Source organism: Chlorocebus sabaeus, chromosome 6 (assembly GCF_047675955.1).
Source record: "Chlorocebus sabaeus isolate Y175 chromosome 6, mChlSab1.0.hap1, whole genome shotgun sequence".
Taxonomy (NCBI): Eukaryota; Metazoa; Chordata; class Mammalia; order Primates; family Cercopithecidae; genus Chlorocebus; species Chlorocebus sabaeus.
In genome coordinates this window covers 8,034,730-8,061,270 of record NC_132909.1, presented here as the reverse complement: position 1 = coordinate 8,061,270, position 26,541 = coordinate 8,034,730, and the positions used below count along the sequence as shown (strand labels likewise).

General features: G+C 53.3%; 2 protein-coding genes and 1 non-coding gene across 6 annotated transcripts; 1 reads left to right on the top strand and 2 right to left on the bottom strand.

Moving 5' to 3' along the window:
- Window positions 1-2,173: 2,173 nt before the first annotated feature.
- On the bottom strand, window positions 2,174-15,393 carry LOC103235066 (sialic acid-binding Ig-like lectin 11). 2 transcript variants are annotated; one of them, XM_073016162.1, is made up of 11 exons: window positions 15,160-15,393; window positions 14,706-15,089; window positions 14,289-14,573; window positions 13,925-13,972; window positions 13,508-13,771; window positions 12,880-12,927; window positions 12,486-12,743; window positions 12,127-12,414; window positions 4,723-4,819; window positions 4,309-4,390; window positions 2,174-3,445 (listed from the first exon to the last, which is right to left on the bottom strand). In XM_073016162.1, the coding sequence occupies exons 1-11, from the start codon at window positions 15,305-15,307 to the stop codon at window positions 3,179-3,181; spliced, it is 2,169 nt and encodes a 722-aa protein (XP_072872263.1). In that variant the 5' UTR covers window positions 15,308-15,393; the 3' UTR covers window positions 2,174-3,178. The 2 variants fall into 2 exon arrangements, with proteins under 2 accessions (XP_072872263.1, XP_072872262.1); XM_073016161.1 differs by lacking the exon at window positions 12,127-12,414 and having other exon boundaries at window positions 15,160-15,382.
- On the bottom strand, window positions 2,523-2,735 carry LOC119621826 (small nucleolar RNA U3). Its single transcript, XR_005238424.1, has one exon. It is a non-coding gene; the product is annotated as a small nucleolar RNA U3 (small nucleolar RNA).
- Window positions 15,394-15,443: 50 nt separating the features above from the next.
- LOC103235067 (sialic acid-binding Ig-like lectin 16) lies at window positions 15,444-26,493 on the top strand. 3 transcript variants are annotated; one of them, XM_037991966.2, is made up of 10 exons: window positions 15,444-20,677; window positions 20,748-21,131; window positions 21,264-21,548; window positions 21,865-21,912; window positions 22,045-22,308; window positions 22,596-22,643; window positions 22,757-23,023; window positions 23,532-23,625; window positions 23,964-24,043; window positions 24,418-26,493. In XM_037991966.2, exons 1-10 carry the CDS (start codon window positions 20,311-20,313, stop codon window positions 24,465-24,467), a joined length of 1,887 nt encoding a protein of 628 aa, XP_037847894.2. In that variant the 5' UTR covers window positions 15,444-20,310; the 3' UTR covers window positions 24,468-26,493. The 3 variants fall into 3 exon arrangements, 2 of the variants coding, with proteins under 2 accessions (XP_037847894.2, XP_007995816.3); XR_012093121.1 differs by lacking the exon at window positions 22,757-23,023 and having other exon boundaries at window positions 23,944-24,043; window positions 24,418-24,454; XM_007997625.3 differs by lacking the exon at window positions 22,757-23,023.
- Window positions 26,494-26,541: the final 48 nt, after the last annotated feature.

Sequence of the window (26,541 nt, the reverse complement as noted above, 5' to 3'; positions counted from 1 at the left end):
ACCGCAAGAGGCCTTCCTCTTTTACTAATCCTCCTCAGCACAGACCCTTCACGGGTGTCAGGCTGGGGGATGGTCAGGTCTTTCCCATCCCATGAGGACATATCTCAGACTATCACATGGGGAGAAACCTTGGACAATACCCGGCTTTCCAGGGCAGAGGTCCCTGCGGCTCTCTGCAGTGCATTGTGCCCCTGGTTTATCGAGACCAGAGAATGGCGATGACTTTTACCAAGCATACTGCCTGTAAACATTTTCTTAACAAGGCACATCCTGCACAGCCCTAGATCTCTTAAACTTTGATTCCACACAACACATGTTTCTGTAAGCTCAAGGTTGGGGCAAAGTTACAGATTACAGCATCTCAGGGCAAAGCAATTGTTCAGCGTACAGGTCAAAATGGAGTTCCTTTCTGTAGGGAAAAAAGAGATCAGACTGTTACTGTGTCTATGTAGAAAGGGAAGACATAGACACAGTAACAGTCTGATCTCTCTTTTCCCTACAGTTCTGGAGTACATGTGCAGGATGTGCAGGTTTGTTACATAGGTAAACGTGTGCCATGGTGGTTCGCTGCACCTATCAGCCCATCACCTAGGTATTAAGCCCAGTATGCATTAGCTGTTTTTCCTGATGCCGTCCCTTCCCCGGCCCCTTGACAGGCCCTAGTGTGTGTGGCTCTCCTCCCTGTGTCCATGTGTTTTCATTGTTCAGCTCCTTCTTAGAAGTGAGAACGTTCAGTGTTGGTTTTCTGTTCCTGTGTTAGTTTGCTGAGGATAATGGCTTCCAGCTCCATCCATGTCCCTGCAAAGGACATGATCTCATCCTTTTTTTATGGCTGCATAGTATTCCATGGTGTATATACACCACATTTTCTTTATCCAGTCTATCATTGATGGGCATTTGGGTTGATTCCATGTCTTTGCTATTGTGAATAGAAAAGCACAGATTTATTGAAGACAGTTCAGAGTGGGAGCGGGATCGAGCCAGCAGCTCAAGAGGCTCCCCAATTAGGGTTTGTAATAAGCTAGAAGGAACCTGGCAACACCCCTAGGCGCCCTTCAGAGGCCTCCAATTGGTTACCTGCTATGAAGGATTAGCTCACGACCAATCAGGGGCCATAGTGGAGACCCGTACTGCAGTCAATCAGAGACTGATGTGGCTTGTTATCATGGGAGCGAGAATGTGGCCTGTGCGCCACACCTGTGCTCTCCTGTCTGTAGGAACTGGCTCCACCTGCTGAGCTCCCGTTCCCCTAATCCCCTATTCTCCTGCCACAAAACTCATGGAAACAAAGTAGAATTAGAACCGTGGTTGCTGGGGGTTAGGAGGAGAGAAAAATGGACAGATGTCAGTAAAAGGGTAGAAACTTGGAATTACAAGATCAAGTCAGCCCAACATGGTGGCTCACGCCTGTAATCTTAGCACTTTTGGAGGCTGAGGTGGGAGGATTGCTTGAGGCCAGGACTTTGAGACCAGACTGGGCAACATAGTGAGTTCTTGTTTCTTTTCTTTTCTTTTCTTTCTTTTTTGTTTTGAGACCGAGTTTTGCTTTTGGCATCCAGGCTGAGTGCAATGGCGTGATCTCAGCTCACTGCTACCTCTGCCGCCCGGGTTTAAGTAATTCTCCTGGCTCAGTCTCCTAGTAGCTGGGATAAGAGACATCCACCACCATGCCCTGCTAATTTTTGAATTTTTAGTAGACACAGCATGATTACAGGCATGAGGCCTGCCTTGGCCTCCCAAAGTGCTGGAATTACAGGCGTGAGCTACCATGCCTGGCCTTATTTATTTTTGAGACAGAGCCTCACTCCGTTGCCCAAGCTGGAGTGCAGTGGTGCAATCTCGGCTCACTGCAACCTCTGCCTCCTGAGTTCAAATGATTCTCGTGCCTCAGCCTCCTGAGTCACTGGGTCTGCAGGTGTACCCCACCACATCTGGCTAATTTTTGTGTTTTTGGTAGAGATGGGGTTTCACCAGGTTGGCCAGGCTGGTCTTGAACTCCTGACCTCATGTGGTCTGCCCGCCTCAGCCTCCCAAAGTACTGGGATTACAGATGTGAGCGACCGTGCCTGGCCTGGGTGCCTTGTTTTAATGACTTCCTTTCTGTCCCACAATAGCCCTGTGATTTAGGTTTATTGTGTCCGTTTTACTGAGGAGTAAGATGACTTGCCCAAACTCAGGCTCTATTTATTTATTTATTTATTTAGACACAGAGTCTCACTCTGTCACCCAGGCTGGAGCGCAGTGGGATGATCTCAGCTCACTGCAACCTCTGCCTCCCGGGTTCAACCAATTATCTGCCTAGTCTCGTCAGTAACTGGGATTACAGGTGCCCGCCACCATGTCCGGATAATTTTTGTGTTTTTAGTAGAGACGGGGTTTCACCGTCTTGCCCAGGCTGGTCTTGAACTCCTGACCTTGTGATCCACCCACCTCAGCCTCCCAAAGTGCTGAGATTACAGGTGTGAACCACCACGCACAGCCTTCTTCTTCTTCTTTTTTTTTTTTTTAATGTTAAAATGGGAACCACTCGGACTTGGTTCTCTCACTCTCCCTCTTCTGAAGGAGGAGAATGGTTATCAATGGGGAATGATGGTTGCAGCAAAGCAACCCCAGGAGCTGGCTCCTCGTTCTGGAGAGCGCTCTGTGTCTCCTCTGCCTGGTTTACTGTGCTTTACACATCCAGAGAAGCTTCTGTAGTAATGAACCATAGACACGATGCCTCAAAGTGTCATCTTCAAACTCGCTGTGAATTGAAAGTATAATCTTCAGCCAGGTATGGTGGCTCACGTCTGTAATCCCAGCACTTTGGTAGGCAGAGGCAGGCAGATTGCTTGAGCCCAGGAGTTCAAGACCAACCTGGGAAACACAGCAAAACCCTGTCTCTACTAAAAATACAAAAATGAGCCTGGCGTGATGGCTCACAATTGTAGTCCCAGGTACTCCGGAGGCTGAAATAGGAGGATCACTTCAGTCTGGCAGGTTGAGACTACAGTGAGCTGAGCTTGCACCACTGCACTCCAGCCTGGGGGACAGAGTGAGAACCTGTCTCAAAAAAGAGTCTAATCTTCAAACTCAAGCTCTTCACTGGGGATGGGGCTGAAATCTGAGTCCAGTTCTGGCCGTCACACCAACATGACTCCCACGCACTTGTTGGTGTCCTGTTTCCATGGAGAACTCTTCACTTTGGAACCATCCCTGACGTCTCCTTCTCGAACTGAAGCCCAAAGCCCAGGCCCCTCGGGGGCTGTCCCTTGTGGATCTTGATCTCTGAGTACTCAGTGCTGCTGGGGGCCTCCTGGTCCTCAGGCTCCCGAAGCCTCAGCCCCTGGAAGCTGAGGGAGGCGTAGTAGACCTCCTGCTCTTCCCCCTGCCCTGGGGTGGGGGTGGCTGCACCTGGGGGCAGGTGGTCTTGGGAGCTGCCTGCTGAGCATTCATGCTGCTGACCCTGAATGCAGGGGAGAAAGGGGGTCAAATTAGGATCATGGGGGCTAAGCGAGAGCAAGGAGGATGCACAAGAGGACCTGGAAGCTGAGCATTTCCTGTTTCACCTACTCATTCCACAGACGCTGGCTGGGCCCTCATCCATTCACTCATTCAGCAAGTATTTGAGAACAATAACATCTGGCTCCTGGTAATTCACTGCCAGGCTCATAAAATCCAGACTCACAAAATCCTCACCACAATCCACTGGGGAGGCACTGTGGTCTCCATGATCAGATGGAGAAATGGAGGCTGAGTAAATACCCCAAACCCACACATCTAAGCAGTGGTCAGGCCAGGATTCACATCCAGGTGTCTCTGACTCCAGCGCCCGCTGCCCTTATGGAACAGCTCCCCTGTGCCAGCCCCTGGATATTCCCGGGGGAACTAGGGAGACACCATCCCTGACCTCAGGCAGCTTGCAGTGTGGAAGGAGAAGCAGACATTAAAGCTCTAGTCTATCAAGTTACTATCTAATTGCAAATTATGAATGGATGCCCAGGAAGGAGGAGGTGTGAGAAAGACGGGGATTTGCTCAGACCTGGACTGACCTCAGGGACCTCGGAAGATCTACTCAAACACAAAGATCTACTCGAGCACAGGCAGAGTATGGACAGGCCCGGGGAGGCCTTGGCTCTGGGAGGGGACATGGGGAGCAAGGGGGAGGGTGCCCCCCAGATCATGAGACTTGGGACTGCATTGATGGGGACCCAGAAGCAAAATCTTATTTGGGGCATAATGATTCTGCAAGGCACCAAGAGGAGTGCCCATGGCCATCCAGGAAAGGGGAAGAGCTGGGGCCCCAGCAGACAGAGACTGGGCTCTCACCTGGGAGACGGGCCCCAGGGTGGAGGGCACGTCCTGCTCCGCTGCTGCCCTCTTGCGAGCTTCCTTCCTGCAGGTCTTTATCCTGAGGGAAGAAGCACTGCCCTTCAGTCTTCAGGCTGGCCCAGAGCCTGGGGCGACTGCTCCCTACATGGCTTAGCAGAGGCTGGAAGGCCATGATGGCCAGTGGGGTGGGGACATATCCATGGGGTGACTTCCACAGTGAGAACTGGGGACCCTCATAGATGGCCTGGATCGGGGCTCTGGAGCAGACCCCTGCTCTGATTCTCTTGCCCAAGGCCCGGTTCTTACACCCACTGCCCCATCTAGATTCCTGCGGCTGGGACTGTCTGGGATTCTAGAACCCTCTCCCTTCCCACACTCTGCATTGCCTGCCCTCCCGGGGATGACACTTACCTGAAGATGACGAGGCAGGAACAGAGAGCGAGCAGGGCAGTGACACCAGCTCCCAGGGCAGCCCCCAGGCCAACTCCTCCCCCACGCTGCAGCTTCCCTGCATGGGAGCAGGGTTTGGGGTGGTGTTCTCCTAGCCCTGAGACCCTCCTGCCCCTTCCTCCCACAGACCTAGAGCTCTCAGATTCTTCATCCCCCACTGAGGCAGAAATTTAAAAATAAATACGCATTCATTCACTCCAAGAAAATTAACAGGCAAGGCAAGGGTTAAATTAAAAAAGGAACAAGTTTTCCTCTGCTTAGCAAGCTCACTTCAAGGACAGTTATGAGATAATACTGTTTAAAAAGCCAAGGCCAAAGGAATAGGCTCCAGACACACCCCCTTCCAGAGCAAAGTTGAAGGAAAAAAAGAAAAACAAATTCCTTTCTGCTACTCCTTTCCCTGGCTTCTTAAGCATAACTATGTTTTACAAATGTCTGTATTTTCAAGCCTGTAATCCCAGCACTTTGGGAGGCCGAGGTGGGTGGATCACGAGGTTAGGAGATCGAGACCATCCTGGCTAACACGGTGAAACCCCATCTCTACTAAAAATACAAAAAAATTAGCCGGGCGTGGTGGAGGGCGCCTGTAGTCCCAGCTACTTGGGAGACTGAGGCAGGAGAATGGCGTGAACCCGGGAGGCGGAGCTTGCAGTGAGCCGAGATGGTGCCACTGCACTCCAGCCTGGGCGACAAAGCGAGACTCCGCCTCAAAAAAAAAAAAAAAAAAGTCTGTATTTGGCCAGTTCTTTTTTTTTTTTTTTTTTTTTTGACACAGCTACAAGGCCACCAGCTATGCAAAGCCACAAGTTGTGCTATACTATAAATCATGTGACCTATCATATAATTAACTGCCTCTGTTTTACTTTCGTAAGTCTGCTCATAAAAACCCTGCTCTGTGTGTGTTTAATGCTCAGCTTTTTAGATGCAAATCTACTGAGCTGGTGTGCACCTAAGATAAACAATCCTCCTGTTCTCTGTATCGGTCTCTCCAGTCCTCAGTTTCCCGCAGCATTTTTGGCGACCACGAAGGGACCAGAGACGGCAGGTTTACTGCCTCCTTTGCCTCTGGGGCCTGGAGCCCCAGGCCTCGGGAGACCTGTGACCCCAGGTGCCACCGGAAGAATGTTAGGCTGGAGAAGAAATCAGCTCTCCCCTGACCCGGCGCCCTTACCTAGCAGCACAACAAAACCTGAAAGGAGCTACAGAACGATTTCAGAAACAGTGCACTTCAGGAACCGCAGTAATTTGGGGCCCAAGGCAGGAGACCCATCCCGTAGGGACGGAAGGGGAGCCTGATCACTTCCTGGGGTGTGCCTAGTAGTCCAATCCAGAGGGGCTGGGGGCGGCGAAGAGTGGCTTGTCGATTTGGATGAAACTCACACCCCAACCAATACAGGACACGAGAATGGCTCGCTAAGTCGATTAGGAAAAGGAAACAGGAGGTGGCGAGCCACCCCAACTAAGAAACTGGAGGTGGCAAGAGTGGCTTGCCACCCCAATTAGGACCATAGGAACTGCGAGTGGGGAAGTGTGTAAAAGTGTGTAAATGTAGAGACCTAATTAGGCTCATCAGTCACAAAGTGAGAGGTCACAAATCTCTTAGTATGGACGCGGTGCTCCGAGCAAAGTGTGGGGCCAACTACGACTAGTGGCGATCTGCATACGGCTAACCGGAGCTGCCCTAGTGGCGATCTGCATACGGCTAACCGGAGCTGCCCTAGTGGCGATCTGCATACGGCTAACCAGAGCTGCCCTACAGCTCAGAGTCTTAGCAGGAATAAGGAACTCTCCAAAGTCAAGTAGTGTCTAAAAACTCCCATAATAGGAGACGGTATAGTTGGCAGAAATGAGAGGAAGAGCAAGTGAGTGCGCTGCGCCGTGAAGAAAGGAATAGAAGGAAAGTCATCAAAACTTACTCCATTGAAGCGCATGTCACAAAACTTTAAGAAAGGTTTTTCGGGGGATTATAAAGTTAAGCGAATCCCCCAGAGGTTGAGAACTCTCTGTGAATTAGAATGACTTTCCTTTGATGTTGGATGGCTGACCGAAGAAACTGTAGGCTAGAAAACAATTGGCTATGTATCTAAGATGGTGACAGCCTGAGTATCCTTATCAGTTTCCTTATATTGATTCATAGTTACATCTAGGACAGACAAGACCAACCTGGATCCAGCCCTGTTTAGCAGCTTATCACAAAACACTTGTAGCCTGAGCCAAAAGTAAAAGTAAGAGCAGCTTCACCGACTGAGAGGAAGTTAAAAGAAAAATCCCAGAAAGAGCAACAGAAGCCAGTTTTGCAACAGCTGCCAGAGGAAACAGAGATTCCTCCTCCATATATGTCCCAGCCTACCCACCTTTACTGAGGCCAACAGCCCTCCAGGAACCAAATTCAGGAGCTAGCACGCCCCAAGTCTCACCCTGAAGGGAAGGATCGGAGCCTCAAAAGGCCAGGGAAGGAAGTCAAAATATTCAAGCAGGCTGTCTCAGATCTGGCCGTGCTTGAGCTATGCAAATGCCTGTCAGGGAGATGTGAGGACCCATTTATTATAATAACCAAGGCCAGGTTCAGGGGGCAAATGGACCTTCATCCATCAGCCCTTTTCGACTACTGATCTACTAAACTGGAAAACTCATACTCCCTCCTACACAGAGAAGCCCCAAGCCCTTACAGATCTGATGCAGTCCATCTTTCTGACACACAATCCACCCTGGCCAGATTGCAAGCAGCTTTTCCTAATGTGATTTAACACTAAAAAGTGCAAGAGAGTAACATAGGCAGCTCTCCGCTGGCTAAAACCCCACGTACCAGCAGAGGCAGGGCGTGCTCAGGCATGCACTCAAGGTCAGTTCTCAGACCCAGATCCTGACTAGGACCCAGGGGATGCAACTCAGCTTCAGCGTTTGCAAAGGTACCGAGAGGCACTTCTGCAAGGCGTGAAAGCTGGTGGAAAGAAAGCAATTAATAGAAGAAAAATTTCAAAAGTGCTTCAGAGAGCTGATGACAGCCCAAGTCAGTTTTATAAAAAACTTCGTGAAGCATTCCGGCTTTACACCCCATTTGACCCTGAGGCTGCTGAAAATCAGCGCATGGTAAGCGTTAGGCAGGGATCTAGACCTGACATGGCGGTGCCACCCGGCGTAGCAGGCCCTTTGTTCAAGACTTCCCTTCCTCTTGGAACACACCCGCAGACTTGCATACATCAGAGGTTCCGGCTGGGCAACCACACTCCCCCATGACCTACAGCTCACCTGCATTCCACAAGTTCCTAAAAAGCAGTTCCGGTTGACAGTTTCCAAAGACCCCTTCCTCATGACCCTCACTTGACTCCTGCCCTAGTAGTTTCAAGACACCCCAGGCCCTGTTTGTACAACCAGCTTCCCTACCTCTCAGGCTATAAGAAGCCCCTACCCTTCTCCCTCAGCACGACTTCCTCAGCCAGCACCTTTGGACCGAGGAACCTCGCCCGCGAGTCCTAGTAAAGGCTATTCTCACTGCCATTCGCCTTGTGTCTTCATTCCTGGTTTGGCTGCAGCCTCGGTTTACCTTTACAGTAAGCATAGCCTTTGTAGGGCAAGCCCGGGGTGACATCAAGCGGAAGCTGCAGGCATGAATGCCACCCAGCTTATAAAAGTGACCACCAAGATGTACGTTAACCGTGACCAGGGAACAAACCGGGAAAGAGCAAAAGCAACAAGCGAGGCGCCAAGCAGCTAGGCACACCAAGGGTTAAGTCCCTCTCCCCAGCCCCGCTCTATCTAGAAAAAGAGGGGGGCAGGGACTGGCATAATTCTTACAACTTGCGGCAGGCACCTACCAAGCCTCTGGGCTGATAACGCCCCAGGAGTGGACTACAGCTGTTCAGATCCTACCTGGCCCCAAAAAGTAAGTGTGAAAATGAAAAAAAACCATCCTGGCTAACTTGGTGAAACCCCGTCTCTACTAAAAATACAAAAAAATTAGCCAGATGTGGTGGCGGGCGCCTGTAGTCCAAGCTGCTCAGGAGGCTGAGGCAGGAGAATGGTGTGAATCCGGGAGGCGGAGCTTGCAGTGAGCTGAGATCGCGCCACTGCACTCCAGCCTGGGTGACAGAGCGAGACTCCATCTCAAAAAAAAAAAAAAAAAAAAGGATAAAAGAAAAATCAGAAAGAGGAAAGACGGATGGCAATGCGTGCACAGGGCCGGGGCCCATGCCGTTGCCCAGCCCCACTGGCCAGCTGTAGGAGCAGGAGAACTCAGGAAGGAAAAAGGAAGCAGAACATAGGCTGACAAAAAAGGCCAGTCGGTTGGCAGCAGCCCTCATAAAAAGAAAAATTAGCAGGCTGGGCACTGCGGCTCGCACCTGTAATCCCAGCACTTTGGGAGGCTGATGTGGGCAGCTCATGGGGTCAGGAGATTGAGACCATCCTGGCTAACACAGTGAAACTCCATCTCTACTAAAAATACAAAAAATTGGCCAGGCGAGGTGGCTCAGGCCTGTAATCCCAGCACTTTGGGAGGCTGAGACGGGTGGATCACGAGGTCAGGAGATCGAGACCATCCTGGCTAACACGGTGAAACCTCATCTCTACTAAAAAATACAAAAAAAGCAGGGCGTGGTGGCGGGCGCCTGTAGTCCCAGCTACTCGGGAGGCTGAGGCAGGAGAATGGCGTAAACTCAGGAGGCAGAGCTTGCAGTGAGCTGAGATCCGGCCACTGCACTCCAGCCTGGGCGACAGAGCGAGACTCCGTCTCAAAAAAAGAAAAAAAAAAAGAAAAAAAAAATACAAAAAATTAGCCAGGCGTGGTGGAGGGCACCTGTAGTCCCAGGTACTCTGGAGGCTGAAGCAGGAGAATGGCGTGAACCTGCGAGGTGGAGCTTGCAGTGAACCGAGATCACCCCACCGCACTCCAGCCTGGGCGACAGAGCGAGACTCCGTCTCAAAAAAAAAAAAAAAAAAGCTTGCTTATAAACTTTACCAAAATGCCCTGTGCTGGAGACTATGGGTACATGCTAGCGTTTATTTATAACTTTTCAGGATAGGTTGAAGTTTTCCCCACCAGAACAGAAAAAGCACAAAAAGTAACTAAAGTGCTGTTAAAACACATTATCCCCAGGTTTGGACTGCCTCTAACTTTAAAGTCAAACAATGCGCCGGCATGTGTAGCTAAAATAGTGCAAGATTTAACAAGACTGTTAAAAATAAAATAGAAGTTGCACACAGCCTATCGGCCGCAAAGTTCAAAAACGTGGAACACATGAATCAGATACTCAAGTGTCTACTGAAGAAATATTGCCAGGAAACTCATCTGAGATAGAATCAGGTCTTGCCTATGGTCCTCCTCCAAGTCAGGTGCACCCCCACCAAACAAACTGGGTATTCGCCCTATGAGATTTTGTTCGCTTGGGTGGCCGACAGGGCGCAATGGCACCCCAAATCATAAGTCAAATTAAAGGTGATCTCCGGCCGGGCACAGTGGCTCACACCTGTAATCCCAGCACTTTGGGAGGCCGAGGTGGGCGGATCACCTGAGGTTGGGAGTTCAAGACCAGCCTGACCAACATGGAGAAACCCTGTCTCTACTAAAAATACAAAATTAGCTGGGCATGGTGGCGCACGCCTGTAATACCAGCTACTTGGGAGGCTGAGGCAGGAGAATCGCTTGAACCTGGGAGCAGGAGGTTGTGGTGAGCCGAGATGGTACCACTGCACTCCAGCCTGGGTGACAAGAGCAAAACTCCATCTCAGAAGAAAAAAAAAAGGTGATCTCCAGGAACTAAAGGAATTAACCTTAAAAAAGCAAATGCAGGCTTTAAAAATAGCCATGCAAAGTGTGCGTAGTTAGGTACATGAAAGAATGCCTATAAGCCTGACACGCCTTTAAACCTAGAAACTCTGTTTAAGTTAAGAAGTAAAATTCAACTTCTCTAGGACCCATGGGGGATGGGCCCCATACTGTAATCTTGTCTACTCCTACTGCTGTTAAAAGTTGTAGGGGTTGTGGCCTGGCGCGGTGGTTCACATCTGTGATCCCAGCACTTTGGGAGGCCGAGGCAGGCGGATCACGAGGTCAGGAGATCGAGACCATGGTGAAACCCCGTCTCTACTAAAAAATAGAAAAAAATTAGCCGGGCGCAGTGGCGGGCACCTGTAGTCCCAGCTACTGGGGAGGCTGAGGTAGGAGAATGGCGTGAACCCGCGAGGCGGAGCTTGCAGTGAGCCGAGATTGCGCCACTGCACTCCAACCTGGGCGACAGAGCGAGACTCCGTCTCAAAAAAAAAAAAAAAAAAAAGAAAAAGTTGTAGGGGTTGTGGCCCGGCACGGTGGCTCACATCTGTGATCCCAGCACTTTGGGAGGCCGAGGCAGGAGGATCACGAGGTCAGGACATCGAGACCATCCTGGCTAACATGGTGAAACCCCGTCTCTATTAAAAATAAAAAAAAAATATATATATATATATATATACACACACAAAAAAAATTAGTTGGGTGTGGTGGCGGGCGCCTGTAGTCCCAGCTACTCGGAAGGCTGAGGCAGGAGAATGGCGTGAACCCAGGAAGTGGAGCTTGCAGTGAGCTGAGATCCGGGCACTGCAGCCTGGGCGACAGAGAGAGACTCCGTCTCAAAAAAAAAAAAAAAGACAAATTATTTTACTGTTACTCCTTTCCCTGGCTTCTTTTTTTTTTTTTTTTTTTTTTTTTTTTTGAGACGGAGTCTTGCTCTGTCGCCCGGGCTGGAGTGCAGTGGCCAGATCTCAGCTCACTGCAAGCTCCGCCTCCCGGGTTCACGCCATTCTCCAGTCTCAGCCTCCCGAGTAGCTGGGACTACAGGCGCCCGCCACCTCACCCGGCTAGTTTTTTTTTGTATTTCTTAGTAGAGACGGGGTTTCACCGTGTTAGCCAGGATGGTCTCGATCTCTTGACCTCGTGATCCACCCTTCTCGGCCTCCCAAAGTGCTGGGATTACAGGCTTGAGCCACCGCGCCCGGCCTCCCTGGCTTCTTAAGCATAATTATGTCTTACAAATGTTTGTATTTAACCAGTTCTTGTTTTTCTTTTGACACAGCTACAAGGTCACAAGTTATGCACTATGTAATTAACTGCTTTTGTCTTACTTTTGTAAGTCTACTTACAAAAACCCGCTGTGTCTTTACTTAATGCTCAGCTTTTGAAATGTAAGTCCACTAAGCCGGTACTTACCTTAAATAAACAATCCTCCTGTTCTCCATATGGCTCTAGTCCGCCCTCAGTTTCCCGCAACACCACCAGCCACAGAGCAGGGACTTTGTCCCCATCACTTCCCACCACACCCAGCCCCTCTCCCCACAACCCTAAACCTTCATCTTCCTAGGATCCTGTGTCTCAGACCCCAACAGTCCCCTCACCTGGTGGCAGCTGGAAGACGGAGCCACTCTGGGCCCCATGGATGTTCCAGGCCTCACAGCTGAGCCTGAGGCCAGAGCTGAGCCCTCCATGGAGGCTCAGGGAGCTGTTGGCCCAGGGCCCAACTGAGCTAGGGGTGACCTCAAAGGAGCCCTGGCTGCTGTTCCCCTCCAGCAGCTCCTCCCCAAGCCACCAACGCAGAGAGGGGGCCGGGCTGGCTTGGGAGGAGCAGCTGCAGTGCAGACCCTCAGCCTCCCAGGAGCAGGAGGGGCCCAGCAGCTGTGGGGGGTCTGTGGGACGGAGGACAGAACTCAGCAGGGGCCCCTTCCTGGGACCCAGATGTCCCCCTTTCCCCACTCACAGTGCACAGAGAGGCTGAGAGAGATGTGCTGGGAGCCCAGCGGGTGCTGAGCGTGGCAGGTGAACTCTCCTTCATGCTCCATTTGAACCCGAGGCAGCTCCAGGATCCCGGGGTCTGACGGCTGGGAGGGGCTCAGAATCTGTCCCCCCTGGGTCCAGCTCAGCCTGGCTGGGGGGCTGCTGTGGGTGACACAGACCAGGCGCAGGCTTTGGCCCTCCAGGACCGGGAGGGACGTGCCGTTCCCGAGGTTTTCCAGGACTAGGGAAGGAAGGGGCAGAATCGACGTGCAGCTCAGGGCTCAGGGCTCAGGGACCCTCCTGCGTGGGGGCCCTCCAGATTCCTGGGCCCCCAATTCGGCACCGAGAGGCTCTGGCTCCTCTGTCCCCTTTCCTACCTGTCCTGTTTGCTTGGGAAACCATCACTCTCAGGTTCTCTGGAGGATCTGAAATGGAGAGAGGGGACCGGCTCTAGACGGGCCAGGGGCTTCCCTCTGGGTAAAGGGAAGCGTCCTGGAGACTGAGGTGGGGGAAGTGGGTGCGATAGAAGGGCAGTGCAGAATCACCCACTGAGTCCCAGACACAAACTGCATGAGGGTCTACACAGGTAAGAATATCAGTCCCCAGCCAGGCGAGCCTGGCTCATGCCCAGCACTTTGGGAGGCCGGGGCGGGCGGATCACGAGGTCAGGAGATCAAGACCATCCTGGCTAACATGGTGAAACCCCGTCTCTACTAGAAACACAAAAAATCAGCCGGGGGTGGTGGTGGGCGCCTGTAGTCCCAGCTACTGGGGAGGCTGAGGCAGGAGAATGGCGTGAACCTGGGAGGCGGAGCTTGCAGTGAGCTGAGATCATGCCACTGCACTCCAGCCCGAGAGACAGAGCAAGACTCTGTCTCAAAAAAAAAAAAAAGAATGTCAGTCCCTGAGACCTGGCGCTCTAGACCCCCTCAGCTCTGGGACCCTGAGCCCAGCCCCTGCATCCCCACCTGTTCTGCCCTCCAGGCCCCTGCTGGGCACACTCACACTGCACAGAGAGGTCCAGGTCTCGCTGCTGGGAGCCAAGCCTGTTCTCCGCTCGGCAGATGTAGCGCCCTGAATCCCCGGCCTTCACCCCGGGCAGCTCCAGCCCCAGGGGTCTGGGGCCCCAGGGGTGGGACAAGGCGAGGACTCTGCCCTGCAGGACCCAGCTCAGCGTGGCGGGGGGCTGGCTGTCAGCAGCACAGAGGAGCCGCAGGAACTGGCCTTTCCGGGCTTCCAGATGTGTGAGATTTTCCTGGGGTTTCAGGGCTGAACCGAAAGAGAAAGAGAGAGAGAGAGAGAGAGAGAGAGAGAGAGAGAGAGAGAGAGAGAGGCTACAGGGAGGAGCACATCCCCTCACCTTCATGAAAATTTTTCATCTAAAGAGGACTGGCCCAACCCCAGCCCGACGGCCCTCAGTACCTGACGTGTTGTCCCGCGAAATGATGATAATAAGATCTCTGGGGGCGTCTGCAACAACATTGTGAGCTGGCTACAGGGAGGGACAGTTTGTTCCTCACACCTGGAAAAAACTCCCTCCGGGAAAAGAAAGTGGGAACATCCCAGGAAAGACAAGTGATAACCAGAGCTGAGGCTCACGGGTGTGGACAGAGGACCAGATGCCATTCCCATCCCCTCCCAGGGCTGAGCCAGCATCCTGGGACCCCACGGCTTCCTCTCCCTGGACGCTCCTGAGCTGGGAGCCGCTCCACTGCCCCGCTGGACTCCTCCACCTCCCCACCCACCGGGTCTGTCTGCACGCCCCAGCGTCCCAGGCCACACTCACAGGCCACGCGGAGTCGGACGGTCCTCTGTGCGCTCACACCCTTTCTGGAGAAGTCCACATGGCAGGTGAGGTCGGTGTCGTGGTCCTGGGGGCTGGGCGTGAAGCTGAGCACTGAGAAGTGGGTGGTGCTTGGTCTGGTTCTTCTGGGGGTGAGGGCAGTCCCCGTCCAGGAGAAAGAAGGCGCTGGACATTCCTCAGAGGCCCAGTTAAACACACAGATGACCGTCACCGGCTGCCCGGGCTCCAGAGTCTCAGGGATGAAGACATCAGGCTTCTGAGTCAGGGCTGGGACAGAGACAGGGGTCGGGGGGTTCTAATGCTGCAGGGGTCCCTGAGAGCCCTCTGTGCTCAGCCCATAGCCTGTCCCCAGGGTCCCTCCCCAGTGTGAGAGGCAGCAGTTCCCATCCCACTCCATACCTGTTACTTCTAGAACGAACCAATCGTTCCTGAAATTGTATCTCACACGACTTCCTCTCTCCACCCGAAAGAAGTACTGTGCCTCATCCTCCCTCTGCGCGTCTCTGATCACCAAGGAGCAGCTCCCCTTGCCGGGATCCCCAGTGAGCTGGAATCGGCCCCGGGTGCTCATTTCCACCTCTCGACTCGGGTTGTTTGTGGCCACAGGAGCACCCGTATTTGTGTTGGTCCCTTCTTTGAACCAGTAGCCATAAGCAGCAGTAGACTCGTTCCAGCCATCCCGGGGGTAGGAGAAGTTGCAAGGCACCATGACGCACAGGCCCTCCTGCACCGTCACCCGCCTCTGCACTTGAAGACTGTAACTGGGATCCTTGTTCAGGGACCCTGGGGAGATGCACAGGCTCAGCGGCGGCCCCAGTCCCTGCATGGGACCCCCAGCCGCCGACCCACTCACCCGCCCCCAGCACGGGCAGCAGCAGGGGCAGCAGCAGCATCTCTGGGCTCTGGGGCTGGGCCTGTCCCGGGACCATCTGGCTTCTGGGCCGGCCTGGCGGGGAAGGAAACTCCTCGAGCAGGAAGCCTGGCAGAGGGACAGTGACCATCCGCAGAGGAGGAACCTCAGGAACCGCAATGTCCAGAAAGATCCTCTCCTGACTTCTCCTTTCACAGGGGAAGCAGCAGGGCAGAGGGCATGAGGACCAGCCCCAAACCAGGAAGGAGCCACCCTGGCCAGCCTCGGGGGTGGGCCGTGCTAGGAGGGGTCTGTCAGGGGACACAGGTGAGTCATGGCTGCAGGTGAGGTGATGGATGCAGAGTCCCATTCATTCATTCATTCATTCATTCATTCATTCTCCAGGCAAAATCTACTCCATGTAGTGGGGGGAGGCAAAGAAGAGATGACCAACCAATCCCTGCCCACAGGATCCTCACCTCCACTTACGTCAACTCAGGGTCCCTGGGCTCCCCAAAGGCACTCAGCTCCCCTGCGTGTTGTGGGGCCGTCTCTGCAGCTTACAGCAGGCTCCCAGCTCCACAGTGAGTTGGGGGGCAGTGACATAAGACCCCAGTGAGCTCAGAGGGCCTCGTGCTTGGGGTTTACTGCTCTGAGGTTGCCCCCTGGAGATTCTTAATAATTTATCTTTTGATCTGTGTTTTGTAAATGAGGTCTAATTGGTTCATGGAGCCCCACTGGGGAACTTGGACCTTGCATCATAGGGTCACAGCTCTGTCCTCTCCCCACCCTGATGCCCAGATTAGTTTGTGGCTCAGCCCAGCCCCGATTACCCACCTGGGCATAGAGGGGGTCTGGGTTGTGCAGACTCAAGGGCAGGGACCCCAGCACCTTTGAGAGTCTGCACTGCCCACCCTCCCGATTCCCCAAGGCTGAGGATTTGGACATTAACTAGCAAATTTAAAACTCCATGAACAAAATGTGGTTTATCCATTTAATGGAGTATTCTTCACCCCTAAAAAGGAATGACATTCTGACACCTGCCAAACACAGATGGTCCTGAGAACATTATACTAAATGAAAGAAACCAGACAATACTGTGTGATTCTGTTCATCGGATATGTCCAGAAGCGGCAAATGTAGAGACAGGAAGTAGATTTGTCATTGTTGGGGGCGGGGGGCATGGTGGGAGAGAAGAATGGGAAGTGACAGTTTAATGGGTACATGGTTTCTTTTTGCAGTAATGGGAAAGTTCTGCAACTAGATGAGCTGATGGTTGCACAAGAATGTGAACATACTTATTGCCAATGAACTGTACTTTTTTTCTTTTTTTTTTTCCTTTTGAGTCTTGCTTTGTCACCCAGGCTGAGTGCAGTGGTTGCAATCTGCAACCTCTGCCTCCCAGTTTTTTTTTTTTTTTTTTTTTTTTTGAGACGGAGTCTGGCTTCCTCTCCCAGGCTGGAGTGCAGTGGCGCAATCTCGGCTCACTGCAAGCTCCGCCTCCCGGGTTCACGCCATTCTCCTGCCTCAGCCTCCCGAGTAGCTGGGACTACAGGCGCCCACCACTGCGCCCGGCTAATTTTTTCTACTTTTAGTAGAGACAGGGTTTCACCATGGTCTCGATCTCCTGACCTTGTGATCCGCCCGCCTCGGCCTCCCAAAGTGCTGGGATTACAGGTGTGAGCCACCGCGCCCGGCCTGCCTCCCAGTTTTAAGCAGTTCTCGTGCCTCAGCCTCCCGAGTGGCCGGGATTACAGCCATGCACCACCATGCCCAGCTAAATGATTAAAGTAGGCCGGACGCAGTGGCCCACGCCTGTAATTCCAGCACTTTGGGAGGCCGAGGCGGGCAGATCACTTGAGGTCAGGAGTTCGAGACCAGCCTGGTCAACATGGTGAAAACCCGTCTCTATTAAAAATACAAAGATTAGGCTGGGCGCGGTGGCTCAAGCCTGTAATCCCAGCACTTTGGGAGGCCGAGACGGGCGGATCACGAGGTCAGGAGATCGAGACCATCCTGGCTAACACGGTGAAACCCCGTCTCTACTAAAAATACAAAAAACTAGCCGGGCGAGGTGGCGGGCGCCTATAGTCCCAGCTACTCCGGAGGCTGAGGCAGGAGAATGGCGTAAACCCGGGAGGCGGAGCTTGCAGTGAGCTGAGATCCGGCCACTGCAGTCCAGCCCGGGCTACAGAGCGAGACTCCGTCTCAAAAAAAAAAAAAAAAAAAAGACCAGCCTGACCAGCATGGTGAAACCCCGTCTCTACTAAAAATACAAAAAAATTAGCCGGACATGGTGGCGTGCACCTGTAGTCCCAGCTACTCAGGAGGCTGAGGCACGGGAATTGCTTGAACCTGGTGGGCAGAGGTTGCAGTGAGCCGAGGTCATGCCACTGCACTCCAGCCTGGGCGACAGAGTGAGACTCTGTCTCAAAAAAAAAAAAAAAAATTCAACTCAATATGGATCAGAGACTTAAATCTAAGACCTGAAACCAAAAAATTCTGGAAGATAACCTAGGAAAAACCCTTCAGGACATTGGTCTAGGCAGTGGTATGTATACTATTATCATGGAATATTACTCAGCCATAAGAAAAAAATGAAATAATGTATTTTGCAACAACTTGGACGGAGCTGGAGGCCATTATTCCAAGTGAAGTAACTCAGGAATGAAAAATCAAATGCCATCTGTTCTCACTTTTAAGTGGGAGCTAAGCTATGGATACGTAAAGGCATACAGAGATCATGGGCTATGATGTTATGGAGGCAGAGAGTAGAACAATAGTTATGAGAGCCCTAGAAGGGGGCATGGGTGGGTAGGTGGGGAATGAAGAGCTCTATCTAACAAATATACAGTTGGATAGAAGTAGTTCTTATGTTTAATAGCAGAGTACGGTGACTATAGTTAACAGTAACATATTGTAGTGGTGGCTCATGCCTGTAATCCCAACAATTTGGGAGGCTGAGACAGGCAGATTGCTTGAGCCTAGGAGTTTGAGGCCAGCCTGAGCAACATGGTAAAACCCCATCTCTATCAAAAAAAAAAGTACAAAAATTAAGTGGTGGTGCACACCTGTAGTCCCAAGTTGCTCAGGAGGCTGAAGTTGGAGGATTGCTTGAGCTTGGGGAGATCAAAGCTGCAGTGAGTCATGATCACACCACTGCACTCCAGCCTGGGTGACTGAGTAACCCTGTTTTTTTTTTTTTTTTTTTTTGAGACGGAGTCTCGCTCTGTCACCCAGGCTGGAGGGCAGTGGCCGGATCTCAGCTCACTGCAAGCTCCGCCTCCCAGGTTCACGCCACTCTCCCGCCTCAGCCTCCTGAGTAGCTGGGACTATAGGCACCCACCACCACACCTGGCTAATTTTTTTGTATTTTTAATAGAGACAGGGTTTTACCGTGTTAGCCAGGATGGCCTTCATCTCCTGACCTCGTGATCCGCCCGCCTTGGCCTCCCAAAGTGCTGGGATTACAGGTGTAAGCCACTGCATCCGGCCTCAGAGTGACCCTGTCTTAAAAATAAATAAATAAATAAATAACATATTGTATTTTTCAAAATAGCTAGAAAAGAGGATCTGAAATGTTCCCAACATATAGAAATAATACATGTTTGAAGTGATAGATATTCAAATACCCTGACTTGATTATACCATATTATATGCATGGCACAAAATATCACATATACCCCATAAATATGTACAAATATCACATATTAATAAAAATAATTTTTAAAAATCAACAAACCAGGGCTGGGCACAGTGGCTCACACCTGTAATCCCAGCACTTAAGGAGGCCGAGGCGGGTGGATCACCTGAGGTCAGAAGTTCAAGACCAGCCTGGTCAACATGGTGAAACCCCATCTCTAATAAATATACAAAAAATTAGCCGGGCGTGGTGGCAGGCACCAGTAATCCCAGCTACTAAGGAGGCTGAGGCAGGAGAATTGCTTGAACCTGAGAGGCGGAGGTTGTAGTGAGCCAAGATCATGCCATTGTGCTCCAGCCTGGGCAATGAGTGAAACTTCATCTTAAAAAAAAAAAAAATCAACAAGCCAGACACAGTTGCTCACGCCTGTAAATGCCAGCACTTTGGGAGGCTGGGCAGGCAGATCACCTGAGGTCAGGAGTTCGAGACCAGCCTGCTCAACATGATGAAAGCCCATCTCTACTAAAAATACAAAAAATTAGCCAGGCGTGGTGGCGGGTACCTGTAGTCCCAGCTACTTGGGAGGCTGAGGCAGGAGAAGCACTTGGCCCCTGGGAGGCGGAGGTTGCAGTGAGCTGAGACTGCGCCATTGCACTCCAGCTGGGGTGACAGAGTGAGACTCTGTCTCAAAAATAAAAAAAAAATAAATAAAAATCAACAAAAGGTTTCATAGGGCAGGATCCAGAAGAGACAATGCGTGGGATTCCAATTGTCTTTTCCCAGTGAAATCATACAGAAAACACTTAATGCTTGCAGCAAGGATGAATGACAACATACACTAAGTATTGTCACCCAGGCGAGCTCACCTGAGCCTCGGTGTTCAGAGTTTTTTGTTTGTTTTTGTTTTTTTCTTTTGAGACGGAGTCTCGCTCTGTCACCCAGGCTGGAGTGCAGTGGCACGATCTCTGCTCACTGCAAGCTCCGCCCCCGGGTTCACGCCATTCTCCTGCCTCAGCCTCCCGGGTAGCTGGGACTACAGGCGCCCGACACCTCACCTTGCTAGTTTTTTGTATTTTTTTAGTAGAGACGGGGTTTCACTGTGTTAGCCAGGATGGTCTCGATCTCCTGACCTCGTGATCCGCCCGTCTCGGCCTCCCAAAGTGCTGGGATTACAGACTTGAGCCACCGCAACCGGCCGTATTTTTAGTAGAGATGGGGTTTCACCATGTTAGCCAGGATGGTCTCAATCTCCTGACCTCATGATCCACCCATCTCAGCTTCCCAAAATGCTGGGATTACAGGTGTGAGCCACCACGCCTGGCCGGTGTTCAGAGTTTTTACTGGGAGTTGGTCAGGTAGATGTGGCTGACTGCCTGTGTGGTTGACCCAGTTTTTACTCTCTGTGGAGGTACAGCAATAATACATGGTGCAAAGCCCTCACCATAAATCACGGAGTTATTGTAGACTCTTCCAGTGTCCCACTGCCCCCTGGAGAATGAATGAATGAATGAATGGGACTCTGCATCCATCACCTCACCTGCAGCCATGACTCACCTGTGTCCCCTGACAGTCCCCTCCTAGCACGGCCCACACCCGAGGCTGGCCAGGGTGGCTCCTTCCTGGTTTGGGGCTGGTCCTCATGCCCTCTGCCCTGCTGCTTCCCCTGTGAAAGGAGAAGTTGGGAAAGGATCTTTCAGGACATTGCAGTTCCCGAGGCTCCTCCTCTGCGGATGGTCACTGTCCCTCTGCCAGGCTTCCTGCTCGAGGAGTTTCCTTCCCCGCCAGGCCGGCCCAGAAGCCAGATGGTCCCGGGACAGGCCCAGCCCCAGAGCCCAGAGATGCTGCTGCTGCCCCTGCTGCTGCCCGTGCTGGGGGCGGGTGAGTGGGTCGGCGGCTGGGGGTCCCATGCAGGGACTGGGGCCACCACTGAGCCTCTGCATCTCCCCAGGGTCCCTGAACAAGGATCCCAGTTACAGTCTTCAAGTGCAGAGGCTGGTGACGGTGCAGGAGGGCCTGTGCGTCATGGTGCCTTGCAACTTCTCCTACCCCCGGGGTGGCTGGAATGAGTCTACTGCTGCTTATGGCTACTGGTTCAAAGAAGGGACCAACATAAATATGGATGCTCCTGTGGCCACAAACAACCCGAGTCGAGAGGTGGAAATGAGCACCCGGGGCCGATTCCAGCTCACTGGGGATCCCGGCAAGGGGAGCTGCTCCTTGGTGATCAGAGATGCGCAGAGGGAGGATGAGGCACAGTACTTCTTTCGGGTAGAGAGAGGAAGTCGTCTGAGATACAATTTCAGGAAAGATTGGTTCCTTCTACAAATAACAGGTATGGAATGGGATGGGAACCGCTGCCTCTCACACTGGGGAGGGACCCTGGGGACAGGCTATGGGCTGAACAGAGAGGGCTCTCAGGGACCCCTGCAACATTAGAACTCCCCGACCCCCGTCTCTGTCCCAGCCCTGACTCAGAAGCCTGATGTCTTCATCCCTGAGACTCTGGAGCCCGGGCAGCCAGTGACAGTCATCTGTGTGTTTAACTGGGCCTTTGAGGAATGTCCAGCGCCTTCTTTCTCCTGGACGGGGACTGCCCTCTCCTCCCAAGGAACCAAACCAACGACCTCCCACTTCTCAGTGCTCAGCTTCACGCCCAGCCCCCAGGACCACGACACCGACCTCACCTGCCATGTGGACTTCTCCAGAAAGGGTGTGAGCGCACAGAGGACCGTCCGACTCCGTGTGGCCTGTGAGTGTGCCCTGGGACTGTAGGGCGTGCAGACAGACCCAGTGGGTGAGGAGGGGGAGGAGTCCAGCGGGGCAGTGAGCGGCTGCCAGCTCAGGAGCGTCCAGGGAGAGGAAGCCGTGAGGTCCCAGGATGCCGGCTCAGCCCTGGGAGGGGGATGGGAATGGCGTCTGGTCCTCTGTCCACACCCTTGAGGCCCGGCTCTGGTTGTCACTTGTCTTTCCTGGGATGTTCCCACTTTCTTTTCCCGGAGGGAGTTTTTTCCAGGTGTGAGGAACAAACTGTCCCTCCCTGAAGCCAGCTCACAATCTTGTTGCAGACGCCCCCAGAGATCTTGTTATCAGCATTTTGCGGGACAACACGTCAGGTACTGAGGGCCGTGGGGCTGGGGCTGGGCCAGTCCTCTTTAGGAGATGAAAAATTTTCATGAAGGTGAGGGGATATGCTCCTCCTTGTAGCCTCTCTCTCTCTCTCTCTCTCTCTCTCTCTCTCGGTTCAGCCCTGAAACCCCAGGAAAATCTCACACATCTGGAAGCCCGGAAAGGCCAGTTCCTGCGGCTCCTCTGTGCTGCTGACAGCCAGCCCCCCGCCACGCTGAGCTGGGTCCTGCAGGACAGAGTCCTCGCCTTGTCCCACCCCTGGGGCCCCAGACCCCTGGGACTGGAGCTGTCCGGGGTGAAGGCCGGGGATTCAGGGCGCTACACCTGCCGAGCGGAGAACAGGCTTGGCTCCCAGCAGCGAGCCCTGGACCTCTCTGTGCAGTGTGAGTGTGCCCAGCAGGGGCCTGGGGTCCATCTAGGAGGGCAGAACAGGTGGGGATGCAGGGGCTGGGCTCAGGGTGCCAGAGCTGAGGGGATCTGGAGCCCCAGGCCTCGGGGACTGACCTTACCTGTGTAGACCCTCATGCAGTTTGTGTCTGGGACTCAGTGGGTGATTCTGCACTGCCCTTCTATCCCACCCACTTCCCCCACCTCAGTCTCCAGGACGCTTCCCTTTACCCAGGGGGAAGCCCCTGGCCCGTCTAGAGCTGGTCTCCTCTCTCCATTTCAGATCCTCCGGAGAACCTGAGTGTGATGGTTTCCCAAGCAAACAGGACAGGTAGGAAAGGGGACAGAGGAGCCAGGGCCTCTCGGTGCCGAATTGGGGGCTCAGGAATCTGGAGGGTCTCGGAGCCCTGACCTTCACATGGATTCTGCCCCTTCCTTCCCTAGTCCTGGAAAACCTCGGGAACGGCACGTCCCTCCCGGTCCTCCTGGTCCTGGAGGGCCAAAGCCTGCGCCTGGTCTGTGTCACCCACAGCAGCCCCCCAGCCAGGCTGAGCTGGACCCAGGGGGGACAGATTCTGAGCCTCTCCCAGCCGTCAGACCCCGGGGTCCTGGAATTGCCTCGGGTTCAAGTGGAGCAAGAAGGAGAGTTCACCTGCCACGCTCAGCACCCGCTGGGCTCCCAGCATGTCTCTCTCAGCCTCTCCGTGCACTGCGAGTGGGGAAAGGGGGGCACCTGGGTCCCAGGAAGGGGCCCCTGCTGAGTCCTGTCCTCCGTCCCACACAGCCCCCACAGCTGCTGGGCCCCTCCTGCTCCTGGGAGGCTGAGGGTCTCCACTGCAGCTGCTCCTCCAAAGCCAGCCCGGCCCCGGCTCTGAGCTGGTGGATTGGTGGGGAGCTGTTGGAGGGGAACAGCAGCCAGGGCTTCTTCGAGGTCACCCCCAGCTCAGCCAGGCCCTGTGTCAACAGCTCCCTCAAGCCTCCAAGTGGGAGCTTTGCTCCAACCTCAGGCTCCGCTTCGAGGCCCAGAACGTCCATGGGACCCAGAGCTCTCGTTTCCTGCTGGACAGTCAGGGTGTAGGGTAGGGAGGCCTGGGCTCTCCAGGTCCCACAGCCAAGGGTGTAGGAAGGGCCTGGAGAACCCAGATTGAAGTTGCAATAAGAAAGGAAGGACTCAGGACTGTAGTTTAGCAGGTGAACGGGCCTCATCCCACTTTTCCAGGCAAATCAGGGCCCGTGACGGGGCTGGTTCTGGTGGCTGTCGGGGAGATGGCTACAAAGATCTTGATTCTCTGCCTCTGCCTCATCCTCCTCAGGTGAGCCCTGCCCCAGGGTCCAAGGGGAGGGGTGGAGAGGGCAGAGGATACACCGCTCAATCCCAGATCTTAATCCTGGGGGGTGCTTGGACGCCTGCGGCCAGGCAGAGGCTGAGTTGATCGTGATGATTCCACACGGGCCAATGTTGTCAGTCCCCAACTCTGGACCAATTTCCAGGCTGGGGAGGTTCCTGCTCTCATTGGGGAGGTCCTGGGGGCCACGCCTGCTCTCTCTGCCTCAGTCCCCTGCAGTCCCTTAGCAGGGCACAGTGAGGTGAGTCTGCTGCCTTCTGAGCCCCAGTGCGGCCACACTCACAGGCGCTGGTTTCTTCATCCAGAGTGAGGTCCTGCAGGAGGAAGGCAGCAAGGGCAGCACTGGGCATGCAGGCTGCAGACACTGTCACAGACTCATCTCCAGGTGAGTGTCGTGGGCCTCTTCCCTTCCAACATCCTGCTGGACACCTCCCCCTCGATGGCCCCAAGGATTGCTCCACTCAACGTGGCCATAACTGACTTGTCACCTCCCTTTCCAAGCCCACTTCTCCTGTTGAGAGCCCCATCCCTCTGATGACGTGGTAGCCCCATCTCTAATGTCAGAACCCGGGTGTGGGTGTCCACCTTGACCTCCCTCCCTCCTCTAGATCCCATAAATCACTAGCTCTTGTCCCTCCTCCTAAGTACAGGTCACCTTGGAGCCCTTTTCTCCATCCTGGCCCCAGTCATGCCTGGGCCTCACCTCTTCGCTGGTCATTGAACCTTCCTCATCTCTTGCCTCCATCTCTCCCAAAACAGACTCCAGACGGCTTCCAGATGCCTCCTCATCCAGTTCCTCCACTGTCTGAGCGGCCGTGTTTCCTCTGCAGGCCTTACATGGTCCTTGTTTCCTCTGCTGGGCTCTCCTGATCTCTCCTCTCCCTGCGTCACCCAACATCTCCCCAAACCCTCCGGGCCAAAGACTCCGTGCCTCTGACACTTGGCATATGTAGTTTCTTCTCCTGAAACGCCCTTCCCTCCCACTCCTGCCAAACTATGTCCAGATCCTCCTTCAGGTTCCCCCTTTTTTTTTTTTTTTGAGACACAGTCTCACTTTGTCACCCAGGCTGGAGTGCAGTGGCGTGATCTCAGCTCACTGCAGCCTCCTAGGTTCAAGCGATTCTCCTGCCTCAGCCTCCTGAGTAGCTGGGATTACAGGCACCTGCCACCATGTCCGGCTAATTTTTGTATTTTTAGTAGAGATGGGGTTTCACCATGTTGGCCAGGCTGGTCTCAAACTCCTAGCCTCAAGTGATCCACCCTCCTCAGCCTCCCAAACTGCTGGGATTACAGGCGTGAGCCACCGCACTGAACTGTGTGCAATCATGGGTCACATAAGGACCTTTCTGCCAAAAACGGACGGCAAATATGACAGTGGTTTCATAATATTCTTTTTTTTTTTTTTTTTTTTGAGATGGAGTCTTGCACTGTCGCCTGGGCTGGTACGCAATGCAATGGTGCAATCTCAGCTCACTGCAACCTCCACTTTCCAGGTTTAAGCGATTCTCTTGCCTCAACCTGTTCCGTTTCTACCAAAAATACAAAAATTAGCCGGGCGTGGTGGAAAGTAGCCCCAGCTATTCAGGAGGTTGAGGCGCGAGAATCGCTTGAACCTGGGAGGCGGAGGTTGCAGGGAGCCGAGATCGCACCACTGCACTCCAGCCTCAGTGACAGAGCGAGACTGTCTCAAAAATTAAAACAAAAAACCACCACCACCACCAATGTCTGATTAAATCTAAGCCAGGGTTCCATTCTGGGGCAAGGGGCAGGGTGTGGCTGTGGGGGACAGAGAACGGGCTCCAGCCACCGTCAGCTGCATGTCCTGGTGGCAACCGAGCCATTCCCGTCCCCTGTGCTGGGAGATCATCATCTAATCCCGACAACGCCCTCCTCTCAGAGCTCGGGGGATGAGCTGCCAAAACCCACAAGAGTTCAGAACCTGGGCTCTGGAGACAGAAGGCCCTGGGCTCAGAGACGTGGGGCCACTGCCTGGGCCTTCCCTGGGCCTGGACCTGGGCTCCTTCCATTGTCTGAGCAGGGTCAGGCTGGGCTGGCTGTGCTGGCTGAAGAGATGAGAAAGGAGGACACAGGGGCTGCCAGGACCTTGAGGCACTGGACTGGGCACTGCCCCAGCGGGCAGAGGATGGAGACCGGTGTTGATATTGTGACACTGACCGTCTGCTCACCTGATTTGGGTGCTGAAGTGCAACTGACGCCCCTAATCTTTTATAGACTTGTGAAAGGAAAATAAATAAAAGTCAAGCTGGGAACAGCTTAGGGCAAACCCACCTCCCATTCTATTCAGAGCCACCCCTCTGCTCACTGAGACAGATGCACGTCTGATCGCCTCCGTTTGGAAAGGCTAATCAGAAACGCCAGAGAACGCACCTGTTCATCTCTCACCCATCTGTGACCTGGAAGCCCCCTCCCCACTCCGAGTCTTCCTGCCTTTGCTTCAAGTTGTCCTGCCTTTCCAAACGGAACCAAAGTACTTCTTACACATAGTGACTCGTGTCTCAAGTCTCCCTAAAATGTATAAAACTAAGCTGTGCCCCAACCACCTTGGCCACGTCATCAGGACCTCCTGAGGCTGTGTCGAGGTCCATGTCCTCAACCTTGGCAAAACAAAGTTTCCAAATTAACTGAACCTGTCTCACATTTTCGGGGTTCACGGATTCATGTGCAACAAGGGGTCTAAGCAGGACAGGTTTGGGCCGGTTTTTCTGTTGTTAGCGGATGTTCCCTTCTGGAAAGGGGCGCACACACCCACCTTCAGCCAGGAGATGGTAAGCGGTTCCCTGATCCCACCTGCTTCTCCTGAGTAGGGTTTATCAGTACAGGAGAGTCAGGGCATCTGAGAGCACTTCCTTCCTTACCTGACCT

What these genes read in the sequence shown, in the direction of transcription:
- LOC103235066 (XM_073016162.1), bottom strand. Translation starts at nt 15,307, where the DNA reads ATGGTCACTGTCCCTCTGCCAGGCTTCCTGCTCGAGGAGTTTCCTTCC. An exon ending in GTTCGTTCTAGAAGTAACAG is followed by an intron (nt 14,574 to 14,705) that starts GTATGGAGTGGG and finishes TCTCTGTCCCAG; the next exon opens with CCCTGACTCAGAAGCCTGAT. An exon ending in TTCCCAAGCAAACAGGACAG is followed by an intron (nt 12,744 to 12,879) that starts GTAGGAAAGGGG and finishes TTCCTTCCCTAG; the next exon opens with TCCTGGAAAACCTCGGGAAC.
- LOC103235067 (XM_037991966.2), top strand. Translation starts at nt 20,311, where the DNA reads ATGGGACTCTGCATCCATCACCTCACCTGCAGCCATGACTCACCTGTG. An exon ending in GCTGCCCGTGCTGGGGGCGG is followed by an intron (nt 20,678 to 20,747) that starts GTGAGTGGGTCG and finishes GCATCTCCCCAG; the next exon opens with GGTCCCTGAACAAGGATCCC. An exon ending in TTTGCGGGACAACACGTCAG is followed by an intron (nt 21,913 to 22,044) that starts GTACTGAGGGCC and finishes CTCTCGGTTCAG; the next exon opens with CCCTGAAACCCCAGGAAAAT.